A 21,894-nucleotide genomic window follows, 5' to 3' on the forward strand; every position below is an offset into this window, starting at 1 on the left:
AAAACTTAAGTTCCCTTCTTGTGTTTATCACAGAGAAATTTAAGACCCCCCCCAAAAAAAAAAAAAAAAGCAAGACAGCAGGACAACTCCTGATTTGGTTCACAGATGGCCCTAACTATCCCCAGAATTATCCTCTGCTATGTTCTTCCAAACTTTCCCAGAGAAACTTCTCAATCAATACACCTGATTAAGGTGACCTTTTTCACTTTCTGATTTGTTGCAACAATGTAGCAATTATGAAGCCACGTTAGAATTATTTATAATACATTAAGATACCTGAACATATGCAATACTGTTTTACTGTAACTGGTTAGTGTTCAATTCGTTTATACATACATTTTAAAGAGTTTTATACCTTACAGTGTACAAAAGCTATAGCTAATGGGACAGAAGATTAAGCATGGTATTTGGGGCTATTTCTATAAAAAATAGGCATCAAAAATGGGCCCTTAGGACTGTATCTTCTAAGAATATTTTTTCTATGGGAAGATTCAATAAGCTACATTTTTATGACTCATGGCACCTTCTCCAAAAACTTGTTACTAATTGTAATTGTGAAGACTCCCCAAATATTATTATATGGTATCCCATGGTTCAGTGACATTTCAAAGGTGGAGTTCCAAATTTCTCATGCCTTGCTCCATGGCTTACCAGGAAATACTAACTTCTGGGCACACAGAAGACCCGTCATTCTCCGGCCTCCAACTCAAGAGGGTATTTTGTAGTGAAGGGAAGGAAGCCAGAGAATTAGCAATTGGCCCATGTGCCGTAAAGACTGGACAGAATGTCACCTTTGGCACACACTACTGCTGTCCTCTCATGACTGTGTCACTGTGGCATACAGTAATGAGAACACACACACAAAAATGCCCTTCATCACTGGTAAGCTATTTCCTCAAATATTTTAATTTTGATGGTTCTGTGTGCTGGGTGGTAGACACATTTATCTCTGTTCTAGAGGAAGCTCAGAGTCTGTACTCAGAGTGCGATCAGAGAGGTTTAGAAAAATGCTCTGGTAGGGTTGGGGGTGTGGTGTATGCCAAATGCCTGGGCTTTGTTATAACCAGTCAATATATCATCTTTCCAATCTGTTTTGAGTACAGTTGTCTCTGACCTCTGTGTCGTAGTCTGCCAGCTCACATAGCGTGTTCTTGCAGGAATTCTTCAAGACTTGAAGGACCTGCACTGACTGCTCATTCTTTCACTATTTATCACTTTTGCCTGATTGTCCTTTTCCTCCTTCGCTAGGTTAGGTTGAGGGATTGTGACAGAAATTTTTATGAAAGAAATTGTTTCTTGAATGGACTAAAAAATATAGAAGGGAATCCATGTAACCAACATCCGGCTTGAAGAGTTACCATAATTTTACAATCCTTCTTTTGTCTCTTCCCTCCACATTTTTTGGTGCAGTCTTTTGAAGGAAATCCCAGACATCATATCATTTTACCCATAAGCACTTCAGATAAGGACTTAAAAAAAACATAACTATTATCACATCTAACACTTTTAACAATGCATTAATACTATAGAATTCCCAGGCTCTGTTCCATTTCCCCCAATTGTCTTAAAGTTGTTGTTCTAATGTTTGAATTAGGATGCAGACAAGGTCCACACAGGGCATTTGCATCTCATTTTATCTACAACATTTCCCCTTCATTTAAAAAAATGCCGCTGGGGCGCCTGGGTGGCTCAGTGGGTTAAAGCCTTTGCCTTTGGCTCAAGTCATGATCCCAGGGTCCTGGGATGAAGCCCCACGTCTCTCTCTGTCTGCCTTACTGCCTACTTGTGATCTCTCTCTCTCTCTCTGTCAAATAAATAAAATCTTTAAAAAGAAAATGCCACTTACTGGCTAAAGAAACCAGGTCATTGGTCAGATAGGTTTCTCTTCACTGTTTGAATTTGGCTGACCGCAATCTCATGGTGTCATTGTATGTTTTCCTCTGTCCCTAGTATTTCTTGTAAACTGGTGGTTTTATCTAGAAGCTTGACCAGATTCAGGTAGCATCTTTTGGGGAGAAATAGGTCAGAGGTGGTGCTCTGTACTTCCCCTTATCGGATATCAGGAAACAATTTCTTTTTCTCCTCTAAAGATGTTAAGATTGATCAGTGGGTCTGAGTATTACTGGCTCAATCTACCCTTTATAAAATTCCTCTAGTGGTATTAGAGACCACTGAGGTTTGCCTAAATACATTATTTCTTTAGGGATTGCAAAGCAGTGTTCTTACAATTCCACCCTTCCTTCTGCATTTATTGACTTCTAGCAAGAACTGTCCCTTCCTGACTCTTTGGTGCACCTGAAAAATAGATTTTTCAGGAAAAGCAGGATCAATGCTTGATTCTTTTCCTTTATCTACTTTCAAATTCATGTATCAATTTTGTCAAGTAGGTTTCCTCGCAAGAAGAGAAAACATTAAGAACTCACGGGTTTTTATATATTTGAACTGTTTCAATCCATTACAGTCATTATGTTTTGGCTAGTAAGCTCCTGAGTACTGCTTTGTCATTGCAAGATACTTACCGGACGTTAGTCATTTCCCTCACGAACAACCCTGTGAAGGTAGATATTATTATCCAGCTTTGCAAATGAGAAATCTAGATCATGTGGCTTGAACCACGATTTGAAGTCTATTGTTCTTTCCATTAAATATAATAATGGTTGAAAGAATCAGAGCATTCAAGGTGACTGGATTCTTCCCTTTTTTTTTTTTCCTGGTTTTAAGATTAAACAGCAGAGGGTGCCTGATGGCTCAGTGGGTTAAAGCCTCTGCCTTCAGCTCAGGTCATGATCTCAGGGTCTTGGGATCAAGCCCTGCTTTGGGCTCTCTGCTTAGCAGGGAGCCTGCTTCCTCCTCTCTCTCTCTCTGCCTGCCTCTCTGCCTACTTGTGATCTCTGTCTGTCAAATAAATAAATAAAATCTTAAAAAAAAAAAAAAAAGATTAAACAGCAGAGGTCTTTAACCAGTGGGAATAGGATATTAAGCAATATACACTTTAGAAGACATTACTTGGGGCAAACACTGTTGAGAATAATGTTATGCTGATAATACCGTAACTTAGTAAATAGCCCGTCTCAACTTCGTTTGTGAAGCATTTCAATTTTGATTACTCTGTGTGGGATCTACTGCTCAGATGTAGGTCATTTTATAGTCTGCCCATGTCTGGGGAGCTGATATGACACGCTGCCTAGTGTTTTTAATTCAGAACTTCTTCGAAAAGAAACCTTAGCCTCTTATGTTTAAACCCTCGTTTTAATAGCATAAGCTATTTCCTTCTTAGATAGCTTTGTGGGCATAGTAATAAAATAAATACCACAGAATCACTGATGAGATGAAAATTGAGCTCCCTGCTTCTGTGCGGCCATGTAGGTAAAACAGTAATTGGCTCTGATAATAACTTTTGTTCTTACAAGCCAAAGTCTAAATGAGAGTCACATTTGATATATCCACTTGTAATTACTATCAAAAGGAGAGAATTCCAAGTTTGGATGGTTTAGTGACTCAAGATAGATTAAATAAATGGCTGCCTTTTCTTGATCAATTCAAGAAAAATTTCTGAAATTATTTTTAATATTTATCTTGCTGTTGGTAGAAATTACCTTCTGGGGTTCGCTCTTCTGCTTAATGGAATGATTAATTCAATTTTTCTTTTTTAAACGGACAACAGTTTTTCTTGAAAAGATCTTATTACTGGGTCTGATAATGCAGCTTGGGCTTTTAAGTATTTTCCTAAACAGTTCTGTGGGTGGACTGTGAGACAAATTAAAATTAGGAGTGTAGTTGGTAGTGATTTACACCAAAGCTGTTTGATACATTAATATTATTCAAAGGTGGTCTCTTGTATATGTTTTTAAAAGGGAAACTTAATCATGTGTTATTATTTTGGTATACACATGTTTTGGTGCCAAATTAGTAAATATTAGAACATTAGAACATTAATCATTTTAAAGGACCTCTCCAATTGCTTTTAGAAGCCAGCTAATACATAATTGAAATTACAACCTGTCATTCCTTTGGGATTTCTATTTACATTTGGATTCCCGTCTATAAAGTTCTATGCCCAGTGCCACAGAAATGTAACAATGAGCAGAGAACTGGATTTTGATGCCACTTTTGACAATGATTCTGTACTTGATCATTTCCTCCCTATACCCGTACCATAGCCACACAAAGTTGATGGAGCATAATAAAACTAAGAAAACTGCTATGGTCCACCAAGCCAATGATCCCAGAATTAAAAAGTTTTAACAAAGCTTAGACATGATAGATGAAGCTATTACCATCAGTTGTATCCAGGGCTCACTTTTAAAAAGCACTCTAATTACAGAAACCACACCCAGTCAATATAATACATATTAGCAATTTCCTAATCCTTGGTGGGGTGGAAATTATTCTGAAAGTTTAATTAAGAAGGAAAAAATTATGTTCAGGTATTAATTTCCATAGAAGAGGCATTCAGTTTCCACACAAAAGCCCCGGAGTGGTGCTGTGAGTGTGGGTTCCCCGCAGAAGGAAAGCCATTTATAATTAGACACGATGTTGCTTTTGCAACCCCACATACCTCCAGGAGAAGGAAACAGATATGCTTTCTTTGCAACCTATCCTGCACTGGTTAAATAAAGTAGACAGCTGAGTGCCATTATTTAGAAATTTGGCTTAAAAACTGCTATTAAAACACACACACACACAAAAGGGAGGTTTGGGGCCTGTGTTAGGAAATAAATTATCTGGACAGCGTACATCCCATAGGTATCTTTGTAGGCTTTCCCTTCACTTTGACCTTAGGCACAGCCCTGTTCATGAACGCTTATCATCAAAGAAATAGCTGGATCCTGAACTAATCTTGCTGGTGTCTATGACCATTTTAACTGTTGCACCACATCACCCCCAGAACTAAGACACTCAATTGAAAGGAAAAAAAAATTTTTTAATTGCTCACAACACCGCCTTTCTAAAAAGTCACAAAGGCCTTGTATTTAGGATTCCATTTATATGAAGTGCCCAGAAAGTGCACATCTAAGAGATAGAAAGTAGACTAGCAGTTGCCAAGGGCTGGAAGGAGGAGCAAAGAGGGAGTGATTGTTAATGGGTGTGAGGTTTCTTTCGGGGGTGATGAAAATGTTGTTTTTTAAGATTTTATTTATTTGACAGAGAGAGACACCAGCGAGAGAGGGTAACACAAGCAGGGGGAGTGGGAGAGGGAGAAGCAGGCTTCCCACCAAGCAGGGAGCCGGATCGATGCAGGGCTCCATCCCAGGACCCCGGGATCATGACCTCAGCCGAAGGCGGACGCTTAACGACTGAGCCACCCAGACACCCCAATGAAAATGTTCTGAAATTAGGGATGATGGTTGCACAACTTTGTGAATATGCTAAAAACCACTGACTTACATACTTGTAAAGGTGTGAATTTTATGGAATGTGAATTATATCACAATAAAAAGTCACAAGTCCTCAGAAACGGTTGTAATGTCATATTACTTAAGTGTCAACTTACCTTTTAGTCTGAAATCATAGAATACCGAAGCTGCGGAGGGTGTGTGTGTGTGTGTGTGTGGCAGGGTGGAGGGGTGGGGTGAGCTGCTGTGTGGGGGGGGGGGATGGGGGAGGTGGGTTGGGGTGGGAGGGGTGGAGTTTAGAGGGTGGGCGTGAGGTGAGTAGTTCTTAAAGAGATCCTCAATTGCTGTGTTTGGCAAGTAAAGAAACTTACTTTCAAAGAAGGAAAGTGACTTACCCAAGGTTAATGTGCACCCGGTCCAGGGGAGGGCAAGTTTGGAACCCAGCTAGGTCTCTCCCCTTTTCCACCACCACTGTGCTGTCTTCTCTGGTGGTTTACAGTTAGGTATCTCAGCAGTAACTAACTTGAATTCTTTAAAATGAGAAACACGTCGTTCAAATGACATGCTTTTACATTTTTTTCTAATGACAGCACACATTTTTCCTAGAGACAGCAAAATCTCTGTGAAGAAGTAAATAAACATGTTGTGGTGAATTCACCACGTCCAAAGTTGAGATTCACCTGTAAATGTCCCTCGAGGAAAATGGCCACATTAACAGACCAAGGGAGCCCTCTACCTGTGTGTTTGTAGTATAGATTTCATTGGCAAAATCCTTGACCTGGAAAGCTAAAAATAGACCGAGACCAGGTATTCTGGTCCTTTGTCTACCTTGGTTGGCTTCTGGTATTATTTGGGAGGAAATGAGTGGTGTCCAAGGATATATTTTTATGAACAATGGGATACATGGAGGAAAATCTACACAAAGTTCTTTTTCTGTGAATAAAAGTAACCAATTAGCAGTCTAAATAAAACCAAATATATATATGTACATATATATAATTTTTGCCATAAGAACTATATTATTATATTATATAATTATTTTCAAAGAACTTCACACTTCTTTGAGCATATAAAATGTTAGTAAGCACTTTTGTTCATTCAGCATGAAAGTTTCATTGTTTCTTTGTTTCAGCGAAAGATAGGGTTGAATGTAAAAATCATGCAGGATCCTGAGAACATCCACCACAGAACTGCTGTAAATGCGAACTATGGGATCAGTTTGCCATATATTAATCAGAGAAAAGCGTGTGTAAGTAAAGACTTGTTTTAATGAGCTCTTAATTTTTTTTAAGAATCAAAAGCCATATATTTTATAAGCTACAATGTAGATTTTAAGTAAAGATTTTGATCCTTAGGATTTTGGGGAGATGAAATGGAGTGGCTTTCATTCTGTTTATAATTACAAATGATTGAAAACATGTTAACCTATTTTTTTAAAGGTCTATTTGTAGCTCGTTTAAATGTCTGTTTTATCTGATGTTCCTAAATAATCTGGTATCATAATTTTAACAAGGATGCAATAATTCAACAACAAAAAGAATGAAGGAGAAATTTTAAATATTTTATTTCTTAGATAGTGTGGTTACCATTAGAAAAAGCAAAAGAAAACAGCGGCATGGTAATCAGCTTCAATGCATATGACCATCCGGTACACAAAATTTAAGAATAATATTCTAAACCTGGAGCAAGCATGGAATCATTCTTTATGTGAGCAAAATGATGGGAGGGAACAACGATCAAATGGAGACTGGCATTAAGTGATCTCAGAGTCTGTACCCATATTTGCCAGTGAATGGCTGCAAAGTGTCCCAAAGCAAGGACTGTACTGTTTTGTGGGGTTTTCTTAGGAGATTTAACAGGAGTGCTTCATTTTAATTGAGAAATTATTTGCCTTGCGATTATTTCTAATACTGAAAACAACCACTGAGGTGACACCTATACATTGGTAAATACATTTTTAACCTTCACCTTCTCTCAAAAGCTCTTAAATGTATGGTTTGGGGAGATCAAAACTAAAAAAACAAGATGGATTTTAGAATTAAATTGCAAAACTCTTTCTAACCAGAATAGTCTCTTGGATTAATCTTCTAAATTTCCCACACAGACATTTTCATCTGCCTACTTCATTCGTGTAACCCTGAAATATATATTTTACTTTCTTTCTATGTGCTTTATGTTATTCTAACAGGTTTGGCTTAACTGCACTTTATCATAGAAATACTTCTATGGCCTAAGAAATAACCAGAAAGTTAGATATTTTTATTCCTGCTGAAACTTTATTTAAAATGTCACTATGAATAATGTGAAAGTGTTTTTATCTGCTTCCCATGAGCCCAAAGCCCTTGAAATAAAAATATTATTTCTCTGGCTGCACAGACAGAAGCAGATTTCTCTTTTGTTGTTGTTGGTTTCCCGCTTCAATCTAGAATTAATATTGGCTTAGCTGGTGGAGTGCTGGGGCTTTGTAGCCCGAGGTAACCGCTGCATTTTCCGCAAACTTTTCCTGATGAGTATCAAAGCTTAAAAAAGGCACGCCTCTAGATTTAGAGAGGATTATGCTTGGCTTTAATGAATGGGAGTGAAGATTCAGACATAAATAGGAATTTGAATTTATATCCCAAATCTGGGTCATTTGATATATTCTTTTTTCTAATTCCCAAGAGAATGAGTGCTTTGGTTATTGTGCTCATATACTTCGAACCCAGAGGGTTTAGGAAAGGACTTGGTCTTGCATGATACATAAATAATATACACCCATTTATTCTATTAAAGATCCTTTTTCCCATTAAACTCGACTCAATGAAAATCTACACCAGAGTGTTTTAAAACGTATGGACATTAGATACATTTTCCTCAAGCTATTAGCATTTCAATCAAGAGTTGACCCCATCAGTTCATCATATACATACGAAGGTAGTCCCTGAAAGTCAGTATTTTTCATTTTGGATTTATAAAATGGAATCACTGTGCCAAAAGTTCCGTTCGAGAAATATTTGGGGGTTGGTTTTAAACAATCATGTAGAAATTTTGGAAACAGATACAGCTGTGATTTACTACTTACAAAAATGTTTCTGAAATCACTTCCCCAAACTGAAGCAATGTGTCTAGCGCTGTGATGTATACTTAATTAGAAAAGCAGCATCAAGGCTAATCGCTTTTTAGAACTACTCTAAACACTCAGAGGGGATTATGATTTGGCTGCCGAGGGCCATGTGTTTCCTTCCATCTTATGAAACTTGAACAGCTTGTCAAAAGCCTGTAAATAATCTTCGACATTTTTGACAGAGCAGATTTGAATATGTAGCTGATCTACATGATTAGTTCCTAGAAACTGATATTTTCTCCATTTTATGAAGAGAGGTATGTTCTTCCTAATCATAAGGGGTTGGTGCAGAGGTTTTACAACGTTGAATACACATATACCCCAGACACACACACACACACACACACACACCCATATGCCTTCAGAATTGTATATCCTGTAACTCTATGTAAAATCAACTTATAAAAAAGTACTAAAAGTGACACTCACTGATGATTTTTTTCCAATATCTTAAGTCTGAAAAATTATACAATAACAACAACTCTCTAACAGGTTTTAAGAGTAGAGCCTCACAAGCACGGGGACACAAGAAGAAATCTCTGATACATCAGCTTCACACTTCCTCACTGCCGTCTAGTTCCAGTTAGATTTTCTGATGCAATGCATTCGAAGATCTACAGAAAATTTGACTTTGATTTATTTCGTTTAAATAAAAAGGGTTTCTTACGAGGCTTGAAACATGTATCTGTTAGCATGAATTTTAAAAGAACAATTATGAATGCATAACAAAATAGCCAAACAAAACATTGCTTTGAATCGCTGCACAAATAACTCTGATTATAACTGTTATGACCTAGAAAAGAATCATAAAACCATTTTTCTTGTTGGCAACCTAGGAGTTGCTGTAGAATTATACCAGTCCTTTGGTCCCACTTTCCAAATAAATAAATATATAATGCAATGTAAACTTGGAATCTCTAATTTATTCATGAGGTTGAATTTAATACTATTATGATTTCTCGATTTTATGAGTCATACGTTATGCGGTGTTTTTCACTAACTTAGTTGGGTAGCAACCACACTTCACAAATCATAGTTTCATTCTTTACTGTTTCACTTGGGGTGCACACAGTCATCTCTCTGGTGAAAGTACATTCGTTTCTGGGATGATAAAGTAATGAAAAGTAAGGCAATTGTGTTCGTGTCAAATGATTAGAAGCAGCCCCAGAAGAAAGGGGGAGGGCTGGGGCGGGGGGTGGGGGTGAGGAGAAAGAAGGACGATCTCAAAACATGATTGTGTTTTAAGCCCCATGCATATGGCCACAATTACAGTCACAACGTAATTTGGCGATGGGAGCAGAATTAGATTTAAACAAATTGATGTTACACTGCAGTAATTCAGAATGAGCTTGTTGCATTTATAAACCATAACAAGAAGCAGAGTGAATTAATAAACCCTTCTTGTCACTAAAAATAAAAAAGGGAATAATTGCTGAGATGGAGTTAACAGATGACTATAGTCAGCATCCTTTCAGCCCAGATATGGGAAAGTGAAGGTCACCCCCATCTCGGATGACAAAGAGGGAACATTTTGTTGGTAAACAAATTAATCTTTTGAAAGGTCGCCATTTGTTTTAAGTTTTCCTCCCGTTCTTGTCATCTGGAATCAGAGATTGACTGTCATTTCACTAGGCAGGGGTGCAGTTGAAGCAGACAAAGCTGGTTCTGTACGTATCAGCATTCCTTGACAAAACTCGGTGCCTGATTGCGATGCCATGGGCTGCTGGTTTACAGCTGTCTCCGGACAAGAACGGAGGCCCACCCCTGAATTCCAATAAGACGGGCCTGCCTATTCTGCCTGCTGCAAGTTGGCCCTCTGCCCACAAGTAAAATGTATTGTAGTTCAAGCCAGCAATTATCTCTTTTACTTCCTTCTGTGCTGCTTCTGTTCCTTTTTTCCAAAAACAGATGTGGGTATTCGCTCAAGTTCCGCATCTCCTCTCTCTCACACCTGCCGGGTCAGAATTTTTGACAGAGGGAGAGTCTGAGGCAGCCAGCAGACAACGGTCAGATGGAATTTCTTGGAGAGCAGTTTAAAAAGAAAATGTGGGTTTTCCAGGAAACGTGGAGTCAGCATCTTGGTCCCCCTTCCTTTTCCCAGGAGCATTTGGTAAATTAAATTAGTGGAACAAAAGGAAAATTGCTTTAAAGACATTCAGAAATGCCATATTTATGACACACAGTCATTACCCAAGCGTGGTGACGGCATGCACAGACAGCATCCCCACTTCTGTCGCGAAAGAGAGCTCTCTCGTGGGGTCACTTGGAAAGAGTTTTCCAGAAATCAAGGACTTCTCGTGCTCCTCCTGATTCCTCAGATGTACACCACTGATACGGCAGTGGTGGTGCCCGTGGACAGGGTGGCGTATCGCCTTTCTAGGTGGCTGCTCTTTAGAACGTCAGTTCTGCCTGGGTGTTGAGTCCTGGAAAAGCTGGAGAAAGTGATGAGACGATTGTCGTTGGCTGCCGTTGGGCTCTCTCATAAAAGCCCAGTAGGACTCCAGGAGCTGGAAGAGGCTATTTATTAGAGGCTATGCCCTCATCTGATAACAGATGCAAAAACAATCCAGCGATAGGGAGTTTCAGGACTTCTTGAGAATGTGTTGCCTGAGTTTCTGTGTTGGGATGCTGCATGCCTTCCCAGACCCTCCAACCCTATGCTGAACTCCCAGCACTCGCTAGCTCTCAGCGTAGGGATTCTGGGTCAGACTAGACTGCCTGGTGTGACTCCTGCCAGATGAGGGACCTCCCAGAAACAGCCTACATTGTTTCATGTGTAAAATGTCCATAATAAGAGTATCTCATAAGATTATATTGGTATTTAGGGGCGCCTGGGTGGCTCAGTGGGTTAAAGCCTCTGCCTTCGGCTCAGGTCATGATCCCAGGGTCCTGGGATCGAGCCCCGCATTGGGCTCTCTGCTCAGCGGGAGCCTGCTTCCCCCCCTCTCTCTGTCTGCCTCTCTGCCTACTTATGATCTCTATCTGATAAATAAATAAAATCTTAAAAAAAAAAAAGATTGTATTGGGATTTAGAGGAGAGAATTCAAGGCACTTAGCAAAGGTCCTGGTACAAATAAGGGCTCTGAAAATATTAGTTGTGACTAGTGGCGATTTTCCCGATTGTACTGTTAACGTTACTGCAGGGGTTGAGGGAGAGCACCAAAATATTGCTGAAATACCTTCCAAGGGTTCTGTTTAGTATTTCCTATCATGATGCCTTCTTTCCCACACTAATATGAGGGCAGGGACCTTGCTGTCTGTTCCGTTTGCTTGTTTTTCAGAACCTTCCTTGCCCTAAGCAGTGTTTTGCACATAATAAGTACACAGGAGAGGACTGGTCTGTCTCCTCCTATGTCCAGTCTCCGATAACTAAGTGACCTGATGCTGAGTCCAAAATTGAAGAAATGATGTGGCTGGCTGCGGTCACCCTGGTTGCATAGGGCATCCTCCCCCTAGGCCATCTGAGCGAGTTTTCCTCATGAAACAGCCTCGCTCCTGGATTCCTGCCACAGCCTTGCCACCAACTAGTTGTTTCCAAGAGCAGGTGACTCCACCTCACTCATTCCCATCTTCCAGGGTTATAAAATGGGGAGGCTGGGCTGGAGGTGGTCTGGTAAGGTGGGAAGCAGGTGGAGTTGAGTGAGTCAGTTTGGGTCCTATCTGACATCTTCCAGTTATGCAACCCTGGGCAAGAAAATGCAATCTCAAGTCCTCCGTTTCCTCTTCTGCAGAGTCAGGATAGTGGTGCCTATTAGGCAAGGGGGTTCTGGGAATTACAGATAACATAACATTGCTGGCACACCATAGGTACCTAATAAGGCTCCTGGCTTTGGGGAAAATGAGTTAATATTAGAAATCTCATACTTCCTCCGCCTTCTTTACACCCGTGCTCCTGGGGAAGGATCTGATTTGGTTCCTTTCACACTTGTATATATGAGGAATAAGGCTTAATGCTCTTGTTTTCAAACTGTTATGGAGAACTCTGGTGAGTTTCAGGGAGACTGCAAACATTTAGTTCATATTTCATTTTTTGATAAGTATTTGAACCATTTTCTAGTAGAGAAAACACAGACATATTTAGGTTTCAGTACCTAGTACCTACTAGATACCATCAATGGGTTAGTTTGTGCAGTCAGGTTAATTCTGTGCATGCGTGGGTGACACACAAAAGTACATCTGAATTCCCTAGAAAGGTGTTTTTTTTTTTTTTATTAGATAGGTTGTATCTTTGTACTAGTCATATTTTGAAATTCAGATCTGCTCATATACACTCCCATAATAATCACACAAATAAGCGAAGGTTAAGTCAGCAGATACACGTCAAGGTCTTAAAGCAGCGCCTCGCCCCTACTAAGCATTCCGCGGGTGTCAGTGCTACAACACATGTGGGCCACCGTGCACGCAGGGCCGGGTGCGTTCTCTGGAGCTCCCATTGGGCAGCATAACAGTAAGTGGTACAATTACAAGAATACATGTTATCTGGTGAGAATACAACATTATGGATTGTCTCATTGCTCATTTTATTTTATTTTTTTTTCTTTTTTTAAACAAATACGCATTGATGTTGATGTTGTAATTGCCTTGGTCATGGGACAAGTCTCATTAGCCAAGGGACTTGGTCTTTTTTTTTTTTTTAAGATTTTATTTATTTGACAGAGAGATCACAAGTAGCCAGAGAGGCAGGCAGAGAGAGGGGGAAGCAGGCTCCCTGCTGAGAAGAGAGCCCAATGCGGGGCTCGATCCCACGACCCTGAGATCATGACCCGAGCTGAAGGCAGTGGCTTAACCCACTGAGCCACCCAGGCGCCCCTCATTGCTCATTTTAGGTTTGGGTTGGTTCTCACCTGGTTGGAGATGAGCCGTACGATCCTCATCTGGCAATGTGGGGCCGCTGTGTGACTTCGCTTACAGCCATACCTGAAACATCAGCAGTAAAGCATCCCCTTAAAATCTGGACTCAAAACGCAAAATGTAATTAGATTGTTTTGCAGTTGAGTGACTATCTGAAAGAGAAGGGTGCCGAGGTACCGGAGAAGACATTTCATTGGGGCAGATGGGATGTCTTACAATGTTATAGGACACATTTGAAAAATACTTCCAGTCATTCGACCCCTCTAAGAAGAAGAGCCCTTGCCAAACTGTGCCAGACGCTGTGCTCAGTGCTTTAGGTACACTCTCGTATTTAACCCTTATAAAATAGATGCTGTTTTTATAACCGTTTTACATATGAGGAAACTGAGACTAAGATTACACTGTTCGCCTAAGGTTATGAAGTAGGTAAGGGGAGTTAGGATTCAAAGTATTTATGAAATCTGCTGGAAAAATCTCCCTAAATTAAGTACTCACCAACTAATCCTTAATCACTAAGGAATACAAGCAGTTTTTAGGTATCGTTAGCGATTCCATTTTGAAACAAAAAATTCCTACTATCCTTTAAAGCTCCCGGACCATTTTAATTGAGGGAAGTCCGAAGATTATAAACACCATAACAAATTGTTAGCTCTTTGAAATTCCTTACCCACTGACATCAAAATGCATGTAAGGAAAAAAAAATACAGAATTAAATCTTATGCTGAGATGGATGTAAGATGGTGGTTATTATCTGTCACTCTTGATTTCATAATTTTCCTTCATTAAGACAACCTCGTTGTTTCCAGTGTTGATTTGCATATAATATATATGCTTATTTGTGTATATAATTCAACATGTAGAATTACACTAAAGTCTTATAAAACCTGCATTTATTTACATATCGGCATTGTATTCAAGGCTGCATTTGAAAAGAAAATAGCTTCTACTCCTGAAAATAAATTTGAAAATGTTTTGGCATGGAGTATTACTTCTCCCGTGGGTTTTTGTTTTTTAACAAGAGGAAATCCTCTATTTAATTAAACCAAAGGAGTTAGACTCTATTAAGGGATTTCAAGCATGAGTGGACAGGGAGAAGGGGGATTTGGGAATGCAGGAAGAGACTTTCACTGCCCTGGAACCATCATCCCAGGTCAGCAGCCACCTGCTAACCAGCTAGCCTTGCTCCCTGATGTGATCCGATGCCTTTGCACTTTGTGATTTGGATTTTAAGCTTGAGTTTTAGTAACCAGGAGGCTATGTTTCTAACCTCATAATTGCACGTTGAGGAGCCCAAAATTCTGTAGCTGGTGGAGTCTGAGTCAGTTCTATGACAGTGTTAGGGCATCAGGGGTCCATGGCTAGAACTGTATTTCAGTATACTTGGTTGCCAATGTATACCATTTCATGCATTATGAAAACATTATTCTAAGAGTAGGTGTCTCCAGACTCCCAAAGGGGTCCATGACCCACCCCACAAATTAGAACTCCCTGTAAGATTTCTTTCACTTTCCCACAAATATCCAGTGTGGAGCAAAGTATGTATCAGAACAGAGAAGTATCCTAAAAACTCTGCATTCTTTATGGATTAAAAACTCACTTCTCTTAGTGGTTGGTACAGGAAAACTACCATGGATATATTTAGACCACCACTGCAGATTTTCATAAGAATTGCATCTTCATGAGTGAAAATATAAACCTCCTGCTTTCCTCTAACCACTGTGGCTTTTCCATTGCAAATGGAAAATGGTACTGCTACATGAGAGGTAATGCTTGCATGATTATAGTAGCATTCTATTTAGAATGAAGCAAAGGAAAAGATACTATAGCAAGTGGCACAGTAACATTAGCCACAAGAGAAATGGGCCTAATAGAATTGTTTTTATCATGGCCCAGGTTAATTATCCACTGAGAGGTACTTGAGATGAATAAATACAATTGCTGTGTTCTCCAATATTCTAACCCATTGTACCTTAAACTGTACTTGAATTCAAGTATACATTCCTAGCCTTTTAAAACCTCATTGGTAGAACAGAAGTAAGTACCCACAGACTAGAGTAATTCACCCTATACTTTCTTTAAAAGCATCTGCTTGGAATCAAAATGTGTAATATAAGCCCAGAAGATATTTATTTGGAGGAGATCCTTCTCATTAGGCTATAACGTTGGGACAATATGCCACCAAAACATCCAATTTATGTAGTCTTTGATTTCCATCTCTATCTGCAATGATAGCCTGGGTAAATCTGCTTATGGTTGGCAACCATGAGATCTGGAAGTAGCCATGAGCTCTTCAATGGACAGAACCATAGCCCAAGAGAAGACTTGGAGGACGTAGGTATGAATAGAGCCTCACCGCTGCTGTCATAGCCTCGTGGTCATGGGAACATCATTCAGTCTCTAAGGACTGAGATGTCCCATCTGTATCCTGAGAAGACAAATTGGTTTGTTCACAGCCATCGTCAGGGCCACAGCTCTGATTCTGGGACTCCCAGATTAATGCTGCATTGGTGCCTTGGGGAACTGCCAGCCTCTGGCCCAGAGTAATGATAACTGCAACTGCCTCCAGGGCAGAGGTAGGGAGCATGAGACAAGATAGGCCTTGGAGGATCTGGTGGGCGTGGCTGAGAGAAGAGGGGAAGCTTTTCTGGAAGGACCAGAAGCTATACAAGCTATAGAAGCAAAGATAGAAGTGGAGAAGAAGGAGTAACAGAAGGTGGCTTGGAGCTTTGCCTAACCAACTTGAGTTTTTATAAAGGGAAGAGAGCAAAAGATGTGGCCGGATGGGTAAGGCCAACTGATGGTTGGTCTTGAATGGGCTACCGAAATCTAATTGTGTGATCTCAGCCTAGATCCTAAAAAGAAGGGCTGAAAACAGTTTCTGAAATTAGATCACTTCTCCAGATGCTCTCACTGAATGGCAGCTTTAGAATTCTCCAGAACGATCCTTTTCCCTTGGTGTCCTCATTGGTTATTAAACAATTTCTTGAATAGTATTATCTAGCAGTATCTCTTGAACTTGTTCAATGTTCCTGAAACGGCCTATTTAGACTTCTGCAGAAAGCCTTCTCCCTCACCGTTTCCATGCAGTTCTGTCCCTGTCATACGAATGGCCACCCAGAGCTGCCAGTCCCCCACTGAATAGTCCCCCACTTCTCCCAAAGACTCTACTGGAACCCCATCTTTAATCTGCACTTCTCACCTCTCCCTCCAGCGTTAGTTCAAAACAGGATCTAGGGCAAGATTGATGGAGGCAGGAGAGCCAGGTGGAGCACAGGAGTGAATGGCTCCTCGCAAATGCTATCTGCCCTCCCCCCAACTCCACCCTGCACCCCTTCTCCACACTCTCCCTTCCTTATTGTTAATTACCAGTCTCAGCACTGGACAGTGTGAGGCGCCCCCAAACTCACCCACTTCCTAACTTGCTGTGGTCCCAACTGCTTATGCAAAGAAATAGCCCAGGGGACTATCTTCCTGCAAGTGTTTTCTAAAATATGGGTGTGTTTCCCGACTTCTCTAAGCTAAGGTGGGGGGGGGGGGAGTGGTATTCAGGGGCTAGGCTTTTGTCTTCCTATTTTTGCTCTTTTGCAAGAAGGAAAAACCAAAGTGCTCTTATCCTTAGAACAGGAGTCACAAAAGTAAGTCTGCTGGGGCTGGCAGGTGACATCCAGTCTATATGTGCGTCGCAGGTCGGCAGTTTGCAGCTTAGAGAGCCCAGGAGTGCTGCTGGTTTGGTGCAACCCAGGGTATGACCCTCAACTTCACAGTGAGAGATCTCATTCTGGATCCATCTCTTGGACGCAGCTGAACTCGTGAGAGACCGACATACAAACTGGAATGTCATCGGACTTACTCTAAGGAGAGCTGTAATGGACAGACAAGCCTGAATGTTCGAGTCAGCCTGATCTGGTGAGTGCATTGTTTCCTTCTTCAAAAGCGACACGGAAGGCCCCGTTAGAAGGCTGCTTGGTGAACACGGAAACTGACTGAGGATAATTAGTTGGACGAGCCTCACGGTGAGCAGCACCACACGTCCATAGTCTGATGCATCCATCTGTGAAGCTACTCCTGCCAAAGGGATATGAATACCTCCCCGCGGAGTGTTTTATGGACACTGAGAAATTCTGACTCTCCGATTCAAGTTTTTATAATAAATAGCTACGATTTACTTGAACTTGACTCTGCGCATTATGTTGCACAGCCCTGAGCTTCTTATATCCATGCCCATATCAGCCCGTGGAATGAGTAATAGGACTCCCATCTCACTGGTAAACTGAGGCATAGAGAAATTACGTTTCTTGCTTCAGTCATGCAATTAGTGAGTGGGACCACCCAGATTCAAATCTAGGTCTATCCGGTATTAACAGCCTATGTTCTTAACCACTGCCTTCCTTTTTACTAATTTCCTACTATAAAAGGGAATTCTATCTCCAGTTGGCCCCCAGTTTGGTAACACTAGTTACATGACCTTCCTATCGGGGGCCTGAGTCTTTCAAAGCAATTTAGGCACAGAGCTTACCTCACCGATCATGACTCATCTTGTTAGCCTAAGGCTCGGAGTTGGGGATAGGAGTGGGGGAGGGACACATCTCATTGTCACTACTCTTTCTTTCAATCTGAATCACTGTAAATACCCAGAGCAGGAGAGGGACCCCGGCTGGAAGAAATCAGAGGCATGAGGAGGAGGCATCAGGAGGAGAAAGAGAAAGACAGGAGAGGTAGGAAGGAACCAATAATTCAAGGGATCCTTGGGGGTTTCTGGGTGACATACCCTGCTTCCCTGTCTCCCAGGGAGAGCCCAGATGTGGTACTTAGTGCTGAACACTTTCTCAAGCCGCTGAGGCTACTTAGAGCAAAGGAATTCTCTTTTCCGCATGCCAGGCTGGTGAGAGAGGCCCAGATGCGGTCAGTAGTTAAGTTCAGTTGTACTAATATCTCATGTGACCTAACCACTTTGTTCAATGCGTTCTAAAGAAAATTCTCTCCTGAGTTTCAAAATACTGTTTTCCATTTCTAACCACCCCCCCCAAAAGGGGCTGATCCTCATAGAACGTTATCAGGAGACATTGTAAAGTAAAAACAGGCATTGATGCAAGAGAGGTAGCTGACTGTCAAGAAAACATTATCCCAACCTCCTCTTCTTGATCCACTTAGAGATTGGATACTTAATATTGGATTCATTTAATATCTCCCCCCCACACACACACAATTTATCAGGGGGAAGAGGATTCTTTCTGCCAAGAATTTTAAAAACTGCAACCCTCTCATTGTGGAATTATCATCTTATCTAAAACATTGAAATCCCAAGGGAAGATGCTGCCATTTTCCCACAGTCGTGGGTTTATTATTCCATTTACCCACAGCTTCAAGTGTAGGACCTAAACCTCCATAGAAGGGAAGATCATTCCCCCACACGTTCCCAATTTCTAATCTTGAACACTTTCAGGACACCTCGCTGTGCTTTAGCTCTGGGCTGCATCTTAAGCTGAAATGTATTACCTGCCCAGGACATTGCATTTTATACTAGCCAGCATTTCTGAGTGCTTCTCCATGCGGGACATGATGGAAGTACAATATACACAGATTAGCTCGTGTAATCTTCACAGTAACCCTACGAGTGAAATATGATTATGACTTCCATTTTATATTTGGGGAAACAGAGGCAAAGTGGCTGAATAACTTGCCCAAAGTCACACAGCTGTCAGTCCAAGGGTCATAATCCAAACTCAGCCAGTCTGTCTATGGTACCCCCAGGTAGCCTTGAAGATGATGAGTTTGACCTACACCTGAGGATTAGATCTGGGACTCAGCCCAAAACTGCTCCCTTGATGACGAAGGAATTTGCTGGAGAAATTTCTCTGCCTTAGTCTGGGAATAGAAGTAAAAGATCAGACTACTTAGTAAGAGGCTATATTACCTCAGCGATTAGGACAAGAAGAGGAGCTGGTACTCTCCTGCCCAGACCCAGGCTTATTAAGATAGAATCGACAAATAATACTGTGTAAGTTTAAGGGGTCCAGTTTGATGGTTTGATACACGTATATACTTTACTCTGAAATGGTATCGTCCATCACTTCACATAATTACCTCTTCTCTGTATGTGTTGTGAGAACATTTAAGATCTACTCTCGGGGTGCCTGGGTGGCTCAGTTGGTCGAGCGTCTGCTTTTGGCTCAGGTCATGATCCTGGGGTCCTGGGATAGCGCCTGGAGTCAGGCTCCCCATTCGTTAGGAAGTCTGCTTCTACCTCTCCTTTTGTCCCTCCCCGCCCCCACCTCAATCGTACTGTCTCTCTCAAATAAATAAAACGTTAAAAAAAACCCCTACTCTCTAGAGCTGGTATTTTTAAAGATGGAAACTTACTTCAATTAAACTGTAAACATGGTGCCCTGTCTCATAAGAACCCAACATACAGGTATTGTTGCTTGTTGCAAATGTGGTTAATGACTTTGAGTAACAACTTGGTAAAGACCTGTATCATTGAGTTAGGCTGTGTCAAGTTAATTTAAGTAATGAAATACCATGTACCTCATTTGGTTACATTTGTAGAGCACTCCTCTTTTTTGGCCGTAAACAATATCTCCCTAGATCTCTTCAGGGAGAATTTATTTTCCCCTCCCTTCATCATTGCATGCTTTGAAAGCCTGACACGCTAGGCCTTGAATTTACTGAGCCACATCAAAGAACAGTTGAATAAATAAAAAGATGTATCATATTCCCAAAAAGGATAAATGATTATAATAAGAATGCCAGTTGTTTCCAAATTAATATTTATATCTAATGTAATTTCAATCAAGATTCTTATGGGTTTTATTTGGTCTGTGTGGAATATTAATTCTCTTCAACTTGCCAGTGTTCATCTTCTCAAAAAAATAAATGGGCAAGAGCTTCAGGGTTTTTGTTTTTTTTTTTTTTCTAAAGAAGATTAATGAAGGTAAATTTTCCAGACAACTTGCTAAAACATATGATAACATTAACATAATTATAATAGTATCCTATGGGTAGGAAAATTGACAGATCAATGGGATTAAAAAAGAATGAGCACGGCTATTGGCTTTAGTGTAAAAAATAATTTTGAATGTAAGGAAGGTGACACTGTAGGTCAGGGGGAAAGTCACTGCCAAGTCAGTGCCAAGTCAGGTGCCAAGTCACTGGAATAAGATTTAAGAAGAGAGCGTTCAGTCAAATCCTAACTTCACATCCTAACCCAAAGAAAACTACTGATGGATTAAAGTGAAGTGTTAAAAAAGAAAAAAATAATAAGAAAGCTGTAAAAGGAGAACTAGTTTTCAAGTTAGCCAAAGGAAGATTTTTTTTAACACTGTAGCTTCACACAGTATCAGCAGTGCGCCTTATAAGAAAAATCCATCTTTTTATTGGACCCCAGTCCTGGATCAGTTACTGACTTCTATGTGATCTGGGGGCAAATCACTTATATTCTTTGGACCTTGGTTTGTTCATTAGTAAATTTAGGGCATTGGATCACACCCGTCCCTAAGATTTCTCCTAGTTCTGACAACCTACCATTCTGATTCTGAGCAAAATCAATTTCCTTTGGTTCCCTTCCTTTCCCTCTTCTGACCGCCACCAAGATGTAAAAAACAGAAAAGCAGATCAGGTGAAACTGTTTTCTCTTCTGATTGTGGAAACAAAATTCACAGAAGGTACTGATGTTTTCTCTTTGCAGTTATGCATTTCGAAAAGCATCTATTGAGTGCTTATTGTATACCTGACCTTGTCCTCGTGACTTTTACGGGTTACCACTTTTAATACTTATAGTGTGTCAGAGAGATCATTACTTCCATTTTACAGATAAGAAACCCAGAGTGGGGGTGCCTGGGTGGCTCAGTGGGTTAAGCCTCCACCTTCGGCTCGGGTCATGATCCCAGGGTCTTGGGATCTAGCCCCACATCGGGCTCTCTGCTCCCTCGGGAACCTGCTTCCTTCTCTCTCTGCCTGCCCCTCTGCCTACTTGTGATCTCTGTCAAATAAATAAATAAAATCTTTTAAAAAAAAAAAAAGAAAAGAAAAGAAACCCAGAGCACAGAGGCTAAGATTAATGACCAAGCTTTTTAATTAATATGTGGCTTATTCATGGGGCACCTGGGTGGCTCAGTGGGTTAAAGCCTCTGCCTTCGACTTAGGTCATGGTCCCAGGGTCCTGGGATTGAGCCCTGCATCGGGCTCTCTGCTCCGCAGGGAGCCTGCTTCCCTTCCTTTCTCTCTGCCTGCCTCTCTGCCTATCTGTGATCTCTGTCTATCAAATAAATAAATAAAATATTAAAAAAATATGTGGCTTACTCAGAATTTGGGCCTATATTTACTTTTGACAGTCTGTTTCAGACTGTCAAATTATCCCAAAAGAAATGATGAAAAGGACAGGGTCTTACATACACACACACACACACATACACGCACACGCACAGACTACCAAGATGACTAAATACTATTCCCTACAGATCAGACCTCTACTGATGAATAATGAATTTTTTAAACGGGCTGGATTTGTATATGGGGTGAACGCCATCCTTGACTTAAGCCAAAATACTTGAATCGGACGCGCTCCTAGCGTGCTCTCAGGTTTGCCTGGCCGTCTCTCCAGCAGAG

General features: G+C 40.8%; 1 protein-coding gene and 1 long non-coding RNA gene across 7 annotated transcripts in view; one reads left to right on the plus strand and one right to left on the minus strand.

Moving 5' to 3' along the window:
• Positions 1 to 21,894, plus strand: part of IQCH (IQ motif containing H) — a 193,532-nt gene that overhangs the window by 24,933 nt on the left and 146,705 nt on the right. For 4 of the 5 annotated variants that reach the window (XM_059180893.1, XM_059180894.1, XM_059180895.1 and 1 more), the window contains exon 5: positions 6,469 to 6,585. In XM_059180893.1, coding sequence (XP_059036876.1) covers positions 6,469 to 6,585 — 117 coding nt within the window. Of the gene's footprint in view, positions 1 to 6,468; positions 6,586 to 16,976; positions 17,451 to 21,894 lie in introns of those variants that run through there. The other variant, XM_059180898.1, reaches the window with a different exon arrangement.
• LOC131835969 (uncharacterized) overlaps positions 9,661 to 21,894 on the minus strand; it is a 41,773-nt gene continuing 29,539 nt past the window's right edge. For both annotated transcript variants that reach the window (XR_009355432.1, XR_009355431.1), the window contains exons 3-4: positions 13,284 to 13,356; positions 9,661 to 10,871 (exon numbers count right to left, since the gene is read on the minus strand). This is a non-coding gene — a long non-coding RNA (uncharacterized LOC131835969). The remainder of the gene's footprint in view (positions 10,872 to 13,283; positions 13,357 to 21,894) is intronic.

Source organism: Mustela lutreola, chromosome 7, assembly GCF_030435805.1.
Source record: "Mustela lutreola isolate mMusLut2 chromosome 7, mMusLut2.pri, whole genome shotgun sequence".
NCBI lineage: Eukaryota > Metazoa > Chordata > Mammalia > Carnivora > Mustelidae > Mustela > Mustela lutreola.